Genomic DNA, 18,491 nt, shown 5'->3' with positions numbered 1-18,491 from the left:
GCGACTCTGTCACTGCTAGCTTTCCACTCGGAGGAAGCGACCGGAATTTCCCAACGATGGGACATCCTAGTAATGAATTTTTTTTTTTTTTTTAATTCTTAAAATTAACAGAGTCGCGCTACCCCAAAAGTCAAGGAATTTCGTGTTTGTCCCTTGACTTTGGAGATGACAAGAAAATATCGGGCGCAAAAACGTGAGTTGTAAAATTTTTCACAACATATGTCGCCTTATAGCGCCATGTATGTGATGAAACCATTCATATAGCTCTGCGGGAGCTCTGCACTTTTGGACGTCCCCATTTCACTGCTGTACAGCAAACATCGTCCCCAAATACCTGTTTGTTTCTAAAAAATCACGCTGGAGGTTGCATTTTATGTAATAACCTCCTGAAATGAGTTTTGACACTTTAGAATGGCATTTAACGCTCATTGAAGTTTTAACAAACTTTCTAACACCTAAAACATTCATAGCACCGATAACGTAATTCTAGCTCTGCACTTTGTGTACACATACGTCCCCATTTCACTGCTGTACAGCAAACATCGTCCCCAAATGTCTGTTTTTCTAAAAATCACGCTGGAGGTTGCATTTTATGTAATAACCTCCTGAAATGAGTTTTCACACTTTAAAATGGCATTTAGCGCTCATTGAAGTTTTAAGAAACTTTCTAACACTTAAAACAAAAGAGACCCCAAATGCCTGTGTTTTGAGCAAGATGGCATTTTGATACACAGCCGACCCCAAATGACTGTAAAACCACCTATGTGTGTGTATGTGTGTGCTTGTGCGTGTTTGTGTGTGTGTGTGTATGCGCGTGTGCATGTTTATGTGTGAGTGAGTGCGCGCGTGTGCATGTGTGTTTGTATACATAAATTATGTGTGTGTGTGGCTGACGTCCACAAAAAGTCAGTGCGAGAAGAATGCGTGCAGATAGTAGGGAGATTCAAAAGACAGCACGTTTCGTTTTGCAGCTCGTTTCGTTTGGTGAATGAGTCACCCCGCGAAACGGAACGTGAAACGAGACGGCATAGGCCGCAGACAAGATTTAGATGTATTCACGTTTCGTTTCGGAATGAAGGAAGGGCGATAAATCTTCAAGTGAAATTATCTTTCCTTGCTTGGAACTCTTTCCCGAAGGAGAACAAATTGTCCTTCTTCCTGTTCGGGAATCTAAACACGGGTAAGTCATCGTTCTTTCTGTCGTCTCTTTTAATCTTCTGTAATTTTCCAAATGCATGATAGAAAAGTTAACTTTATGTTTCAAAGCGAACATATTTCAGGTGTTGTAATCAACATGCAGGGTGTGCGAGCGGTGGTGTGATGTTTAGGACACGTTTTATCCGTAGTGATAATCGAGACAGCTGATTTTCAGAGTCCACTGAAATCCTGACCTCAGCTCGATTCAACTATTTCTATGAATTGAAAATCGACTTGATTTCAGTTTATTAACTAAAGACAGTGAAGTGTACCATGCCCTTGCGGTTTAGAGTTGCTTGTATTTTTATTTATTTCACATGCTGCCTCAAAAAAAACTAAATTCCTCATTGAAGGCATGTTGCAGAGTTGCTTGTATGATTTACAGTTGTTTCCAATGTCACAATCGTGTCGTGCAGTGAGTGACACACAGGTACAAGACTAATGGTAGGTAGGTACACACAAGTAGGTGACGATCATGATTCTTGATGGTACACAGAGACTCAGACTACTCACTAGTGAAAAATTGCACATCGAACATGCCGCACGATTATGGAACACTGTTCCATTTAACCATTCTTTCAAAACCACAGGCACACAGTAAGGATACCTTTTTACTACATACCCCCCCCCCCCCCCCCAACACACACCAGCATGATTTAAATATTGTACTTCCACTTGTGTTTTAGGTTCAACTTCACACAAATCCCAGCACCCAGCATCTGAAATGGCAGAAGAGCGAAGGACTAATATCCGATGGACGGATGTGATGGACATTGAGTTGTGCCAGCAGGCAATACTCGTCAACCCTTGGAAGGAGGGGGTGACATGGAAGCTTCTGCTGGTGAAGCTACACGACACCTTGATGAAACAGAGGAGAAAGGAGAACGCTGCAGAACTGAGAGGGTGAGACAAAATAAGTGCATGTTGCATTAAATTGTAAACTGCCAAAAGCTGCATTTATAAGCAGTGTCACTAAACTGTTACCCTACAAGCAAGTGGCGCCATGACAACGGCAGTTAGTGGTTTGACTAGTCACCACCAACTGCATTTTGTGGGAATTCTCAGATTGACAACAGTAGTCAGGGAGTGCATTCGCAGCCAGGAGACAGGAGAAACATTTAGGGGGGGGGGGGATCCAGAGGAAGTTTCTGGGTGCCCGAACCCCCACCCACCCTCTCTCCTTTTTAAAAAAAAAGTGTTTTACTTTTTAGTTTATTTTTTTTCGGTTACTTACTCCCAAATAGAACATGCTTAAAATTAAGGAGAAATGTCAAAGCAAACCCTCTCAAAGGTGCAAGTTCTAAGCTCAGTGAGCACCATTTTGCTTCCTTGCACACACAATTTTTCGGAGGGGGGGGGGGCTGCCCCCATACCCCCCTTAGTAGTCTTGGGTGTTTCGTGTACACTTTATAATTTTGAGGAACCCTCCTCTTATTGATCAACCCCCGAGAGTGCAAACATGTCTTCTGATATACAATTCCCATCAGAAATGTGCAAGTCCCATTCTGATTTCTTTGAAGTGAACATTAAATTAAATGTTAGAGTGACTATGCAATATTCTTAATATCAAAAAGGATGATTTGTAACGTATTGTCACAAAAATATGGAGAAAAATTCTAACTGCTAAAAATAATGCTTTTCTGAATTCTTGGACGCCGAAATCGAAAGTAGCCATGACATAATTTTCTGTCGGATGTGACATCACAGACACATGCGGAGAGTCGGGCTAATAAGTGTCCTAGATCTATGTGAGAAATGGGTAGGAACTAGGTTACATTTGAATGGTTTAATTATTATCGCTTTCTCAAACAATTAATTATCGATTGTGAGGACGAAACACGAAAACACAATGAAAATCAAAGGTAACTTTGATGTGAATCACCATCACACATTTGTGAGCGGCCACACACGGTCTAATAATTATCAATTTAATGTACCAATCATTCCTCCGGATGTGATCCGTCCATCCTCAGTGAAGAGGCCGACATGCCGTTGGCGCTGTCCAGTTTTCTGGGTTGAAAACAATGAGGCACAATGTCCAGAACCTCAGACAGTGATGGTCGCCTCTTCGTGCCCACCAAGCTGTGAATCAATTTTCGGCATGTGACGTCACAGGCTGGCTGCCTGGTCGAATCTAAAAGCGTCTCGGTCACCCCTTGCTAAATTTCAAATTTGACGCTTAAAAAAAAATTCAAAGCAACTTTTACAACTATTTCTAACGTGTTTAAGATTATGATATCAAACAAAATTTTGTGTCAAAAATCACCCCAAGCACTGCAGACTCTCTTTAATATCAGCCTTCATATTCCGTGGAATCCATACTAAGTCTTGATATTCTGTTGAATCCATACAATCTCAATTTAATGTTAGACGACTGTTCAATCTGGCTTAAATTCTGTGTGCAGCTCTGGAATTGTGGTGCCAGAGCTGACGGATCTCCAAAAATCCCTGGACGAACTGCTTGAATTGAAGGACGAGGCGGAAAGAAGAAAACGAAAGGTCAAAGCGGAGCGGAAGGGAGAAGTGGCTGCTGAAGTGCAAGTTCAACAGCAAATCCAGGATGCAGCCATGAGGACAGGCGGGCTTCGGAAACGTAAGAACTCTCTTTAGCTTCTACTTCTTGACAATACAGTATGGTTATCACTGAAGACTGTGTTGGTAATGGCAGCCACAGTTAGGATGTTCCACGTCGTGATCACCGATTGGCCTGTCTAAAGTAACATCGGCATAAAGAAACAAGTAGTGACACGTCACATCAAAGTTTTTTTCAGCGCCGTATCCTATTCCGATCACAGGCATTTTATTTTATATTATTTATTATTATCTTACTGTAAAAACACAGTGAGATAATAATATATTTGTGCATGGTTCGTTGATCGTTTGCTGATCTTCTGTTCGTGGAATCAAAATATTTGAATCTAAAGGTATGTTTAGAGCAGGCCTGAACACATTGCAAAAAGTTTCAATTCAATCGCCCTTTCCAATTGTTTGTGATCACGGTTTTCCCGAGAGTAAATTCTTGATTGTTGTGTGTGTGAAAGTTATGCTACTTTTATCAACAATATTATCACTTAGTTTCGCGCCCAGAAGTACCTTTGGCTGATGCTAATGGCCAGTAGAAGTAAGAATCATACCTGAAATACATTATCTCTTACCCCTAGACCACTGGTTGAAACCAATCTTTAAAAAATGCGGTAAAAAAGGTCAACAACTGCTCGTTAACGAGCCACTCTTCCATACGGGCGCAAAACGAACTACCCTCTGCCTTGAAAAAACAGTTGACTAAGACTTCTTTGCAGAAGAGTTACAGCTCATCTGTGAGCCCTACGGTCCCAATGTTTTTTGCTGGAATGTTCATGTTTTTATTTCCACTTCGATTAAAATTTTGAACTTCATAGATTTATCACAAAACATGCACAACCACGAAACTGGGCGCTATAGGTGCTCCCGGGTGTAGATTGGCTGGTAAAAATTTCAGTTTGGCTGGTAACAATTTCAGTTTGGCTGGTAAAATTTTTAAGTTACCAGCCAAAGGCTAGTAGGAGCTTTTTTGTACTTTCAGGGCTGAATTAGTAATGTTATATGTTTCACTTAAACATTTTTTTTCGAATGACATTTATTTTGGGGGATAATTGTACACAAAAAAAGTCGAGGTCCGCGCCTTAAAATAATAACATCGGTCGGGACACAGTAAACTGACAATTCTTTTTGGTAGGTCAATTTTATGTCCTGTAAGCATGGTTCATCGGCAGGATCGATGACATGCCTTCAACGAGGATAGTGGATTTTATTATTATTATTTTTTTGCGGCAGCATGGGGACGTCTTGAGACAGATCTATTTATTTATTATTTTGTGTGATGTGCAGTGCTAACAGAGGAGGGTGAAGCTAAAGCAGATGAGAGCGAGGAGGAGGTTTTGCTGCAAGAGAGGGGACAGGCACGACAGGCCGCCGCCGCAAACACAGTGGCTGTTGACACAGCAAATGCAGTGGCCATAGCTAAAAAATACGAACCTGTGACTCCTAGAGGAAAAAAGAGGGATGTTCTGGAATATATGAAAACCAGAGACGACAATGAAGAAAAACTTCGGAACGGAGAGACGGAACGCCGAAAAGAGATAGCGAGGGAGCATAGAGATCTTCGGATGAAGGAGTTGGATGAGCGAAAGTTGCTCACTCAGCAAAAGTTGGAACATGAGAGGAGGGAAGGTGAGGCGCAGAGAATGATCAGGGAAAGGGAATTGGACAATCAAAAGAGAGAGCTAGAAATAAGAAAACAAGAGGCAGACAACAACTCTGCCATGTTGAAGGGTATGATAGAGATGTTGCAACAGATGAAAAAATGAAAGTCTGATGCTTCTGCACCTCCATCATGCATTTCAGCAGCATGTCATTTAATTTCATTTGTTGTCGGTCATATAAAGTGCCACTACATATTCTGTAGTATTGTTAATTAAATATTTTTTCTTCAGTTTTTTATTTTCACATCTTGCTTCCTGGGGTGTATTGCACTCTTCCTAGAGATTAACTTTTGAGTTGTATTCAGTTTGAAAGGTCAAGATTCGGATTAAATCAAAATTCAGTTTTATCTGTAGTCTCTTCGTTCTGAAGGCTATTTTTGTTCATGTTTTCTTGCTCCTTGATTGCCTGTATGAAATATTATGGGGGCCTTGTCTACATAAGACAACTTTACAATACACAATAGCCTTTTGAATTTTGCTTATCTGTGTATAGCGTTTGTTAACGAGCAGTTGAGGGGGTCAGAAGCATGTCCGCAAATGTACAAATCATGAGTAGCATCAGATTCCTTACCGTTTAATGTCACTATCATTTATACCTTTTATTGCCAGAAAGCCCCAGGTTCTCCAGAACAAGCGCAAATCGTGTAACAATCCACGAAGCTGTGTACTGGATTAGCAGTCGAAACTGCATGACCTGATAACCACGCCACTGATTATGAACCAACGAAAGACAGTACTGACAATCACGAAGACAATGTGAACCAGCCACAGTGCAAGCATGCTCATTTTTTCAGCAATTGCTAACAACCGAGAGCTCTCCAAGTCCTGGTTAGCCCCTTTAAAGTGAAAATTTGAAAACTCCATGTTTTAATTTTCCCCCTAGTCCATGGCAAAAACATGCAATGTGTAGGCAAGTTTTTCCTCCATTATGTCCTGCCATTGTTGTCATTCAGTGATATTCTTGGCATGTTTATGTCAGAGATGTTTCACATAAGTCAGATTATCCGATAATTGGTCCATGTTATTTGTGTATGTGTGTGTTTTAAATATGTATAAGTCTATGGACTGTTTACAAGACAATGCTATTTGGTTTGGCCTAAGCATTTGATTTCTAGGCCTCGCCCACTGCGTGGATGGGTAATGACAAGAATTCAGACCTCTGCACTTAATTTGGCTTACGAGCCAAATGCTAAATAACCTGTTTCAATAAACAAAGCTTGAATTGCAATTGCTATTGGTGCTACAAAAAAAGTATTATTTTCAATCCTGGTGAAATGTCAAACATCATGTACAGTGTTGAGTAAACAATGTGCAATTCTATGTGAAATCCTATATTTTTGCCCAATATTGGGGCTTTCACTTTCAAACATTGTGTAAAATGACAGTTGAATCCATTGTGTATACAAGTACATTACATCCCAAGCACAACTTTAAATCACATGATCACACGTTCAGGTCTATCATTGCCGAATATGGAAATCCCTGCCCAGATCGGGACATGTCCACTCTTTGCATTTAATAATTCCAGTGACAGTTTGACCATCGACGGTACTTTTTCCTATTTATGAGTTTTAATTTGAAATTCAGCAATGTTCTCCGAAGAGATTGCTTACAGCAGCAGCCTTTGACAATGTCCTGTCAGTAATTGGTCAAGTACACAATGGCCTTGGAATTAATTGTTCTGTGTGCATTTGTACATGTGGAGATTCAGGATACGAAAACTGTTACTCATCTGTTTTGTGATTTTGTGATGACAAAAACATTCACTTTCATGGATTTTTTTCCTCCAGTATTACTGTTTTTTAAAACTTGTTTTCTGCCATTTTGTTATCATTCACTGATATTCTTGGCCTGTTTTAGGTCAGAGATGTTTTACATTTGTCGGATCTGATAATTCCGTAATTGGCAGCGGGCAAATTGTGAGACTTATGTCCCTGCCATTCAGTGAGTTGTGTCTGCTTTGCTGATATTCTCTAGTCCAATACAAAAGCATGCAATTTGTATCCATATTTTTCCCCTCCGGGTAGGGGCCTGTGGAGTCTTTCTGTGCCACAGGATAAAAAAAAATACCCCCGGCGTGTCTCCTGTCAAGTAAACATGTTCATTTTAGTTTCTTTACCTCTCATTTTGTTTATTCACAATTATGACTTTTCTATCCGTTATTCATCTTTTCTTGTCTGTCCATTTCCTCTGTGAACTTTCTGCTATCTTTTTGCTTAATCTGATAAATTCATCTTTCATCTTCTTACAAAATTCTTGAACGCTCCGCTCCCTTTGTTCCTTGTCTCGTGATTCTTGTTCACTTTAATTTGTTAGTGTTCTGATGTAAGTCCAGCAGTAGGTAGATTAAATTCTATTGTAACAAAGTACTGGGAACTGGCCATCTTCCAGTATGTTTTCAGTACATTGTATGTGCGGCTGCTGGGGCACTTTATGATAGGTTATGGCGATTGTAAAACAAGGATTACTTGACAAGGAACTTCCCCTTCCCCACCATCCCCAGCCCTGAGAAAGCTCTTCTTAGTCGACTGGGCTTAAAACAATAATGTTATGTATCCATATTTTTTTCATAAACATAACATATTGTTTCAAGCCCAGGCGACCACCAAGGGCCAACAGTTTTTTCCTCTTGTGGGTGTTAAATTTAAATTTTGAGTAATAAGTGATACAGCCGGCAAAAAAGCGGACGAAAGTCACAAAATCAAGACCTCCAAATGTTGGATGTAGTATTTGGAAAGTGTATTAGCTTTAATAAACGTTTTCCCAAGAAACAGTTTATCAAGGATGCCAACTTGTCATTTATGAACACTTAATTCATTTTACCCAGTAATTCTGTAGCTTTTTTTTTTTTTTTTTTTTCACTTTGAAAATGTTACCGTCCAAAAGTGAAAACTGCAACTTTTGCCAAGTAATGCAAGCTGTGTCACAAATATGTACATGGAAAATTGGAATGTTTTTTTGTTTGTTTGTTTGATGTTTTTTTGTTTGTGTGTTTTCATCTTTCATGGGATATGAAACACAGGCGAGATGAAGGTCTGGGTACTTCAATGAAGATATGACAAGGTGGGACATACACTATTTCATGTCGCCAAGGTACAATCGCCGGAAATAATAAGAGAGTTTGCTCCGTTGCTTTTTGGCGCGGTTTGACGTCACTCTTCTTATTAACAACCCATCAAAATGAATGCCCGTTTAAAAGCAAGGGAGCTAACTCGCTTATTATTTCTGGCGAGTGTACCTTGGCGACATGAAATTGTGTATGTCCCACCTTGTCATATCTTCACTGAAGTACCCAGACCTTCGTCTCGCTTGTGATATGAAACAATGAAGCACTCATTCCTAATATCACCAGAATGATTGCAACGTTTATGAACAGTAAAGCATACTGTTATTTGATTTTACAACGTTTTTATTTGCAAGTACTCCAGAATTTGCACCACAGGGACTACTTGTATTTCGTTGCTCTGTATTGTCCAGATCATGTCCGAGGGTGATTAAGTAAAAAGCATATCATTCATTGTTGGCTTTTGTTCTTTATGGTTTGCACAATTGGCCACATAGTGTGTTGTTTTATCTGTCTCCAATATTCCACAGTGAAATATACACCGCTGCACATGTACAAAGACCTCTTAGCTAACAATGCATGTCGTTGTTGACAATTCCAGGAAAGGCAGCATTGTTCAACAAATTATTCTAAACTAATCAAAAGAAGTTAGGGAACACCCTTCATTTTCACATGTTTTTGTAAATCGACGATACTGTCAAAACTATGCAAGCTAGAATGCCGTATCCGCACTCAGCAGACTCCTGCCTTTGCTGTACAGGCTTGGTGTGCGCCACGTGCTACTCGAGAGGTCAGTGGCAGAGCGTTGAAAATCGCTCAAAGGTTGCAAAATGTTACCCTTTTTTGCTGCTCCAGCATTTTTGCTACACCGTGTTTCTGACAAAATGATGCACTGCAAGTGGAACTTTGGAGACTTCGACTGTGAACATTTGTCACTGGTTACCCCATAAAAGCCAGGACTTGGGCTCACCAGGGCACAGTTTGACCATGGTTGGACGACAGAAGCTCGGGCGCGTGCTAATTTCGAATCCTGTGACAGTATCGTCGATTTACAAAAACACGTTAAAATGAAGGGTGTTCCCTAACTTCTTTTGATTAGTTTACATACTGACAAAGCCCAACAGCATGCAGCAATTCAACACAAGCATGTCCTCAGTACCACAGTCCATATGATTCGATGTGTTGTGGATTTATTTGCAGTTGTGTAACTTGTGTTCAATGAAAAGAAATGAGATCAAGGCTAGTTGCCTGAATATCGGCGTAAACTCAATACATTTATCTGAATCTGAGAACTTGTTGGGTGAAATAAAAATCCCGCACTATGAGAATTCACTGCAGGTATTCATCAATGGAAGGTGGGTCAATTTCAAAGTAGTTCACAAGACCACCATGCGCTGGGTACATGCAGGTCAGACAATTCGTCAGAATGGCACCCACATGGTACAATTTGCCAACGGGCGAGAGAAAAAGCTTCAAGTTTTTCTTGTAGTCCAAGAAAGCCCAGTTCTCAACCACTTTTCCAAATCCAAATTCAACAGCTTGGCGAACTGAGGACATGTCCGTGTTGAATTGCTGCTGTTGCGGTGTCAGATTGTGTCCCAAAAATGGCCGATAAAGATGGGGCCTCTGTGGGTATGCAGGATCACCATATATGCAGAGAGGTTGTCCATTGATGTTGTAATGCCTCTCCATGTGATCCAGCAACCCACTGGCATTCAGCAGCGCAGCATCATGGCGCCGCCCTGACATTGGTCCAAAAAGGTTGGCAATCAAACCATCGGGGGTAACGATGCTTTGGAACTTGATTCCGTGGACTCTTTTGTGGCCATTGAAAAGTTCCCGTTGGATTTCGGATGGCTTGCATATTGGTCTCACTGTTCCATCGATGAAACCCCAACAATTCTGGAGGGCAGCACCTTTGTCCGCAATAACATCGCAGTACATGTGCAACTGAGGCAAGGTCAGCCATGGCTGGTTCAGTTCGATGATCTTGGGTGAGAAGTTGTCGTAAATGTGATTCAGTCCCAGGTTGAACAGTTGGCACAACGCCGACTCACTCCTGCGAAACATCGTGCCAAGGTCCACATAGCGACACGGGTACGCGAGGCGACGTAGTGTGATGCACAGTACCTCCAAGCCTGAAACAGTCGAACAAATTATTAACTTAAATTGAAATGGGAATAAAAAATACACAAAGTTTGACAGGATGTGGATCTACCTCTTCATTGTTCCTGCAAGCACAAAAGCAAAATAAAAATGTTTCCATGTTGTGTATGAAAGGATACACAACACAGTCTGCCGGAATCAGTGTCAGCCTCACTGTCAGAATACAGAGACAAAGACGGACTGTCATTGCTAGGATTAGGGTTAGTACACACAGTCCTTATATAATGCCACTTACACGGACACTTGTTCCTTTTACATCGGTCCACCAACATCCTGTGAATGATTGTGTGTGAGAGAGGGGGCTAGTTAGCCGACTGTATTATACCACACTGTTTATGCTTGCAAAAAATAAAATCATAAGCCCCAAAAAGTTGTTATAGCTTTTAGTTTTTTAAGGCTTATAAAGCTACACTTACATAATTATTATGTCATGTGACGGTTCCTGAGACTGATTATTATTGTAAAGTATACACCCAAGCCTGGAACTGCCAACAAAAATAAAAACATATTGAATTCAAAATGAACTTCCCGCAGTGGGGCACTGCGGTTATGAAATTAAAGGCCCCTCCTGTTTTTGGAACCGCAGGAGCTTTCTAGTTTGCTGTTAGGTAGATTTTTGGTTCCTCTTTCCTGTCATGCTCTCTTTTTCTTCATGAATTCTTTTTTTTCTGCCTTCTTGCTCATTCACCTGTATTTTTTCCAAAAATCTCTTCTCTTGCCGCTTGTCTCGCGATTCATGTATAGTTTAATCTGTTAGTGTTCTGATGTAAGTCCAGCAGTAGATAGGTTAAGCCTATTTTAACATACTGGAAACTGGTAATCTTCCAGTAGGTATTAATTTAGTTTTACTAAAGCCTGCTGGGACACAAGTAATGGGTTAGTGCATTTGTAAACAGGAATCGCTTGACAAGTGGCCCCCTTCATCCCCCCCTTCCTCGTCCTGATATGGCTCTGCGTAGTCGGCTGGACGTTAAGCAACAAATAAACAAACAAACAATTCAAAATGAACTACTGTAAATAAATAGTCTATAATATAAGCTATTCGTTCCAGACAGCTTGTATGAGGTATGAGGAAGATTAAAAGATCAAGATTCTGGTGCAATTCTATGAAATGTATTAAGCGGTCATACATTTAAATTCTCCATCATCCTTAAATTACACCATATATCCAAAGGTTACCCTGGTGTGCCCCCTCAATTACACATAGAATATGACTCCTATTTATTTATTTAAAATGTACATAGTGCTCAGCTAGTAACGACTGTCGCCTCGGCACATAAAGACTAGTAAGTTGCTACATACCTGGTGCTACGGTGCCAGTTTCAGTTCGCATCATGTCAGGCATCCGCAGTAAACCCCTGAGTTGTTCCACATCTTGGGCCGTGTGGAACCGAAAGTACCTCTGGCACTGATAGTCTGTGTATTTTGAGAGGTCAAAGTTTTCTGCAAGGATTCCCCTCCTCCCAACACTTGGCTTCAGGTTCAGCAAGAGAAGGTCAAAATCCTGCGTTGTTCGTCGCCTGCGTTGTACCTCTCTATCAAACTCATCGTCTGTATCCATATCCTGCGCGTTGAAAAGATCCTCATCATACTGATCAGAGTCGGATGAATCCATAGTTGACAATCAGGACCTAGAACAAAATATATTGTAAAAAGTGTTAGTGTTTATATAAATATGTATTACACTCTATATACTAGTAGTCTGGTCAAAGAAGAAACATCGCATGCTTTGTAAAATGGACTAATAATTAAACAGTCAATACAATGGCATAAACACGCTGGGTTTTCTGACAATAAAATTGGGGTGGGGTTGGGGCAGTGCCGGCACTTCACTTGATCCATGCCCGGCTATTTACTTTCAGGCCCAAATTACACCATGTACAGTACTAAACCGTGTCAATTTCTTAAATATTTTTTTTTATCAAATGCATACTTTTTTTTTATACAGTTTAACTGAGATTGAATCTGTATCGGTATATCAACATAAAAAGGAGGGTCAGAAAACGGCGGGCATACGCAAATAAAAGGCGAGTCATGCGCAAATGAAAGGCCGGGCATGGCAGGATATGATCCGCTGACTGGGCATGGCATAATTTCAACTCCACGAGTCAATAAAGGATTGACATACTCGCATTGCACACACAAGAGCTTCACATTTTTCAATTCATGCACCTGCTCATCATCAATTGTATTTCACAAAAATTAGATCATTCATGTTGAATTCCAAGATTTACTCATTCGAACTCATTATTTGTTTTTATCCATTTCGCGCATCTCAATTTTTACAACTGGTAACAGCCTATGGCAAAGAGCTCTACCGAACCATGTAGGCAATTATACCCTGAGTATTCCCCATTCTCAGAAAACGGCCCTGTGCACACGCCTGTGCCGATTTAGAAGCCTTTCCCCAACTAGGGGTTGTTTTGTACTTGTCACGTCTGTCCTCGATCAAAATGGAAAAAAAAACCCTAGGAGGTGGTCCAGAATCGGGCATACTTTGATTATTTTCAGTCCAAATAAATCACACAGACTTTGTTTATACAAAATCACATACGAAGCCAGAATAAAAATTCGATGCGATGACCTACTTCTGCTTCGCCATTTGCTTTCTCACCATGAAGTTGGATAAATGTACCAGGATCAGCACCCTTCAAAATATTTCAGTTCACAACAGTTGTCTACCTCCAATGAACACATTCTCAGCGCTGAAAGACTGTGAAAGGGTTGATGAATCTAGCAATGCATAAAATGGCCAACAAATAAAACTGTTAGTGTGCAAAAATACTCACAAAAGTTGACGAATTATTCTCCGTTTTTTGGGGGTGGAAAACGTGACTGCGTTTTGACGTTCCACGTTCCGTTTCAGTTGACCTTCACCTTTCCAGCGAGAGACCCCCGAAATGATGACGTTTACCACAACTTCAAAACGAAACGTCCCGACGTTTCGTTTCTTTCTCCCTAGTGACACTTGCGTGTTATTGTGATAAAGAGCTCTCTCTCTCTCTCTCTCTCTCTCTCTCTCTCTCTCTCTCTCTCTCTCTCTCTCTCTCTCTCTCTCTCTCCACGGCTCTTGTCCGTCTCTGTGACACCTGGCTGTCGGCTATCAACGATTCCAAATTAGTTGGTGCAGTTTTCCTCGATCTGAGGAAAGCGTTTGAAACAGTCGATCACAATATTCTCATAACTAAACTAAAGTTTTATATAAACAACAGTGATACAGTTAAGTTGCTTGCATCGTTCATCACGAACAGATCCCAGCGGGTATATCTAAATGGTCAATATTCACAAGATGGTGTTCTAAATTGCGGAGTTCCTCAGGGGTCCATTCTTGGCCCACTTTTATTTAGTATCTTCATAAACGACCTACCTTTGCATATTACGAATAAAAATGTATCTTGTGAGCTTTTTGCTGATGATAGCTCTCTTCACTCATCGTCCAAAAAAATAGTTCAAGTGGAGGCTGACCTTCAGCAGGGAATCAACGACGTTGAACAGTGGTGTAGTAACAACAAAATGACCCTGCATCCCAAAAAATCCAGCAGTATGGTAGTCACATCTAGACAGAAACATCAGAGAGCGCCCCTTCTCCTCAACTTAAAACTGCACTCAGATCCTATAGAACAGGTTTCATCACACAGAGTACTAGGAATTGAAGTTGACCAGGAGCTTAGGTGGAACATACACGTTAAGAATATCTGTAAAAAGCTGTCAAGCAATCTCCATCTCTTATCTAAACTAAAACCCTTTGTAGACAAGGAGGGACTGAAAATGTTTTACGTGGCACACTGTCTATCATATATTAATTATGCGGTGCCAGTGAAAATATAATGAAAAAACTAAACTCCTTGCACAGAAGAGGTGCTAAGCTTATTGTAACCAATCCTTATCTGTCCACGTCAGAAAAGTTGAAGGTAGCCAATATTCTTCCACTTCAACAGCAGCTTGATTACAACATCTTAATTCTAATGTACAAGGCGCTCAATGAGCTGGCCCCACCCTAAATGCATTCTTGACTAAAGCTTCCGAGCGTTATGTGTCAAACAAATCTCTATATATATACTACCAAGGACTCGCAAAGATCTATACAAAACTAGCTTTGCTTTTGTGGGACCTTCACTGTGGAAGGCTCTCTTCCTTCGAATGTATAAACGTGCCGTTCATTGAACGCATTCAAAACCTCCCTCAGGAAACACATACTGAGGTCTTCATAAGTTACGCTGCCGGTATTGTAGCTAGCTTTGTTAATTATAATTATTTTATTACTCTGAAATATTGACTGCTGCATGCCTACATAATGCTAAATCTACCTGTCTTGGTAGGCTCACTGTGTGCTTGTTGAATGGCACTTAGTTGTGTGTATATTATTATTAGTATTATATGTGTTCCTCCTTGTGCGTCTGCGTGTGAGTGCGCAAGTGTGATTGCGTAATTAATGTTCCATTCTGTAATTGCTTTATTGATGTTCCATTCATGTATTTTCTACTACTTTTCTCATTTATTATTACTGTATGTTTGATGTTTCTATGATTCTAGTCGGGCGCACGCGTGAATATGTGTTTGTGTGAATGTAAAGGGCACATTGTAAGATTAAGCCTGTGGCCTAAAATGTCTACCCTTTATGTGAATAAAATGTTCTAAGTCTAAGTCTCTCTCTCTCTCTCTCTCTCTCTCGCTCTCTCGCTCTCTCTCTCTCGCTCTCTGTCCGTCTGTCTCCCCGTTCTTTCTCTTTACCTCTGTCACACTCTGTCTCTCTCCCCCCCCCCCCCCACCTTTATATCTCCGTGCAATGAAGTGTGTGGGTGTATTTGCTTGTTTGCGTGTGAGTGGCTGTGTGTGTGTGCGTGTGTTTGTTTATGCGCGCGTGTGTGCGGAAAGGCGAGAACGAGAGAAAGAGAGGGGGGGAGGGGCGGGAGAGAAGGAGAGGGAGCGAGAGAGAGATATATAGACTGAGAAAGAGGGAGGGAGAGAGACAGACGGACAGAGAGAGAAGGAGAGAGACAGAGACGCCAGAGAGAGAAAGAAAGAGAGAGAGAGCGCACACGGGCTATTTACTCCTAAACCTTCACCTTTAAGCAACCTTTATTGACTGACACGGAAGACCATAACACTTTTTCACGGAATCGACAAGAAATCCAACTGTTAAATCTGACCACAAAAAAAAACAAGTCGCGTAAGGCGAAATTACTACATTTAGTCAAGCTGTGGAACTCACAGAATGAAACTGAACGCACTACATTTTTTTCACAATGACCGTAGTCCGCCGCTAGTGCAAAAGGCAGTGAAAGTGACGAGCCTGTTCAGCGCTGTAGCGGTTGCGCTGCGCTGCATAGCACGCTTTACTGTACCTCTCTTCGTTTTAACTTTCTGAGCGTGTTTTTAATCCAAACATATCATATCTATATGTTTTTGGAATCAGGAACCGACAAGGAATAAGATGAAATTGTTTTTAAAACGATTTCGGAAATTTAATTTTAATCATAATTTTTATATTTTTTAATTTTCAGAGCTTGTTTTTAATCCGAATATAACATATCTATATGTTTTTGGAATCAGAACATGATAACGAATAAAATAAAAGTAATTTTGGATCGTTTTATAAAAAAATAATTTTAATTACAATTTTCAGATTTTTAATGACCAAAGTCATTAATTAATTTTTAAGCCTTCATGCTGAAATGCAATACCGAAGTCCGACCTTCGTCGAAGATTGCTTGGCCAAAATTTCAATCAATTTGATTCAAAAATGAAGGTGTGACAGTGCCGCCTCAACTTTTGCAAAAAGCCGGATATGACGTCATAAAAGACATTTATCGAAAAAAAGAAATAAACGTCTGGGGATATCATACCCAGGAACTCTCATGTAAAATTTCATAAAGATCGGTCCAATAGTTTACTCTAAATCGCTCTACACACACACACACACACACATACACCACGACCCTCGTCTCGATTCCCCCTCTATGTTAAAACAATTAGTCAAAACTTGACTAAATGTAACAAGTCGCGTAAGGCGAAAATACAACATTTAGTCAGGCTGTCGAACTCACAGAATGAAACTGAACGCAATGCAATTTTTCAGCAAGACCGTATATACTCGTAGCATCGTCAGTCCACCGCTCGTGGCAAAGGCAGTGAAATTGACAAGAAGAGCGGGGTAGTAGTTGCGCTGAGAAGGTTAGCACGCTTTTCTGTACCTCTCTTCGTTTTAACTTTCTGAGCGTGTTTTTAATCCAAACATATCATATCTATATGTTTTTGAAATCAGGAACCGACAAGGAATAAGATGAAAGTGTTTTTAAATTGATTTCGAAAATTTAATTTTGATCATAATTTTTATATTTTTAATTTTCAGAGCTTGTTTTTAATCCAAATATAACATATTTATATGTTTTTGGAATCAGAAAATGATGAAGAATAAGATGAACGTAAATTTGGATCGTTTTATTAATTTTTTTTTTTACAATTTTCAGATTTTTAATGACCAAAGTCATCAATTAATTTTTAAGCCACCAAGCTGAAATGCAATACCGAAGTCCGGCCTTCGTCGAAGATTGCTTGGCCAAAATTTCAATCAATTTGATTAAAAAATGAGGGTGTGACAGTGCCGCCTCAACTTTTACAAAAAGCCGGATATGACGTCATCAAAGGTATTTATCGAAAAAAAGAAAAAAATGTCCGGGGATATCATTCCCAGGAACTCTCATGTAAAATTTCATAAAGATCGGTCCAGTAGTTTGGTCTGAATCGCTCTACACACACACACGCACACACACACACACACACACACACACACACACCACGACCCTCGTCTCGATTCCCCCTCTATGTTAAAACAGAAAAGGCCCTGCTTCTCCACGTGGGGTACGAAACACACACACACACACACACACACACACACACACACACACACACACACACACACACACACAGTTATCCTGAGGGCCAATGCATAGCGTAACCCCTAAAAGTACTCATGGACTAAGCTGTAAGCGATTGGACTCGTCTACTTTGGTCAGTGCGGGTAGGGAGGGCTGTTCTAAGTACAAAGCGACTGTTCGCATGATCGCCCCCAATATGCATGCATGGACTTGGCCGTCAGCGAAGAGACGGGTCCATTTAGTTGAACGTAGGTAGAGAGGGTAGAATTGAAAACGGTTTGCCGCGAACATAGCGTTGCCTACAACATGAAAACTTGTTCTCTCTTCGCGAACAGGGCGTCCGCTCTAGGCAACGCACCCCAGCTTTTTTGTCGGTCCTCGGGGGAGCATATCGTCTTTTGTTTCATATTTATTGACCAAGGCCGAAGGCTGCGGTCAATAAATATGAAACAAAAGTCTATATGCCCCCCGAGGACCGACAAAAAGGCTGGTCTGACAACAAACCACCAAACATCGTTTTTGTCATCATTTTGATAGTGAGAAAATAAGTGCCAAATCAACACAGGGAGCCATGCTTTGAAACACGAGTTCCGTTTTGATTAGACATGTTTTGGGGCCCCAGCACGTTGTTGCTAGCGTGTGAAAGCAACTTTCTGTTTTAAGTTCATAAAATGTTGGGATAAGTATGTCAGGTTTTGTTCAGTAAAATTGGTTTAATTTAAATTTGTGTAATGTTAAACTTGTGGGGTCCTGATTTGGCCTATATGGTCCGCTGGACCCAAAAAACAACAATTAAATAACTAACTATGTCAGGTTTGAGGATGCAGTTCTGTAGGTTCCTCTCAGTATTCCACCCCCTCGGTTTTTAGTTGTAAATATTAAGCTTAGTGATCGAATGTGGAAGCTACGTTGGGTCAAAGGTCACAGAAGATTTGCGTCGTGCAG

General features: G+C 40.6%; 2 protein-coding genes across 2 annotated transcripts; one reads left to right on the top strand and one right to left on the bottom strand.

The window, feature by feature from the left end:
- The first annotated feature begins 1,294 nt into the window (after positions 1 to 1,294).
- LOC138983218 (uncharacterized) lies at positions 1,295 to 5,543 on the top strand. The gene is made up of 4 exons (XM_070356629.1): positions 1,295 to 1,301; positions 1,884 to 2,100; positions 3,603 to 3,790; positions 5,065 to 5,543. Exons 1-4 carry the CDS (start codon positions 1,295 to 1,297, stop codon positions 5,541 to 5,543), a joined length of 891 nt encoding a protein of 296 aa, XP_070212730.1.
- Positions 5,544 to 7,921: 2,378 nt separating this feature from the next.
- Positions 7,922 to 13,592, bottom strand: LOC138982964 (uncharacterized). The gene is made up of 3 exons (XM_070356358.1): positions 13,458 to 13,592; positions 11,971 to 12,299; positions 7,922 to 10,640 (listed from the first exon to the last, which is right to left on the bottom strand). Exons 2-3 carry the CDS (start codon positions 12,281 to 12,283, stop codon positions 9,832 to 9,834), a joined length of 1,122 nt encoding a protein of 373 aa, XP_070212459.1. The 5' UTR covers positions 12,284 to 12,299; positions 13,458 to 13,592; the 3' UTR covers positions 7,922 to 9,831.
- Positions 13,593 to 18,491: the final 4,899 nt, after the last annotated feature.

This window comes from Littorina saxatilis, linkage group LG12, assembly GCF_037325665.1.
Source record: "Littorina saxatilis isolate snail1 linkage group LG12, US_GU_Lsax_2.0, whole genome shotgun sequence".
In the NCBI taxonomy this organism is placed as follows: domain Eukaryota; kingdom Metazoa; phylum Mollusca; class Gastropoda; order Littorinimorpha; family Littorinidae; genus Littorina; species Littorina saxatilis.
This window is presented reverse-complemented; position numbering and strand designations above follow the sequence as displayed.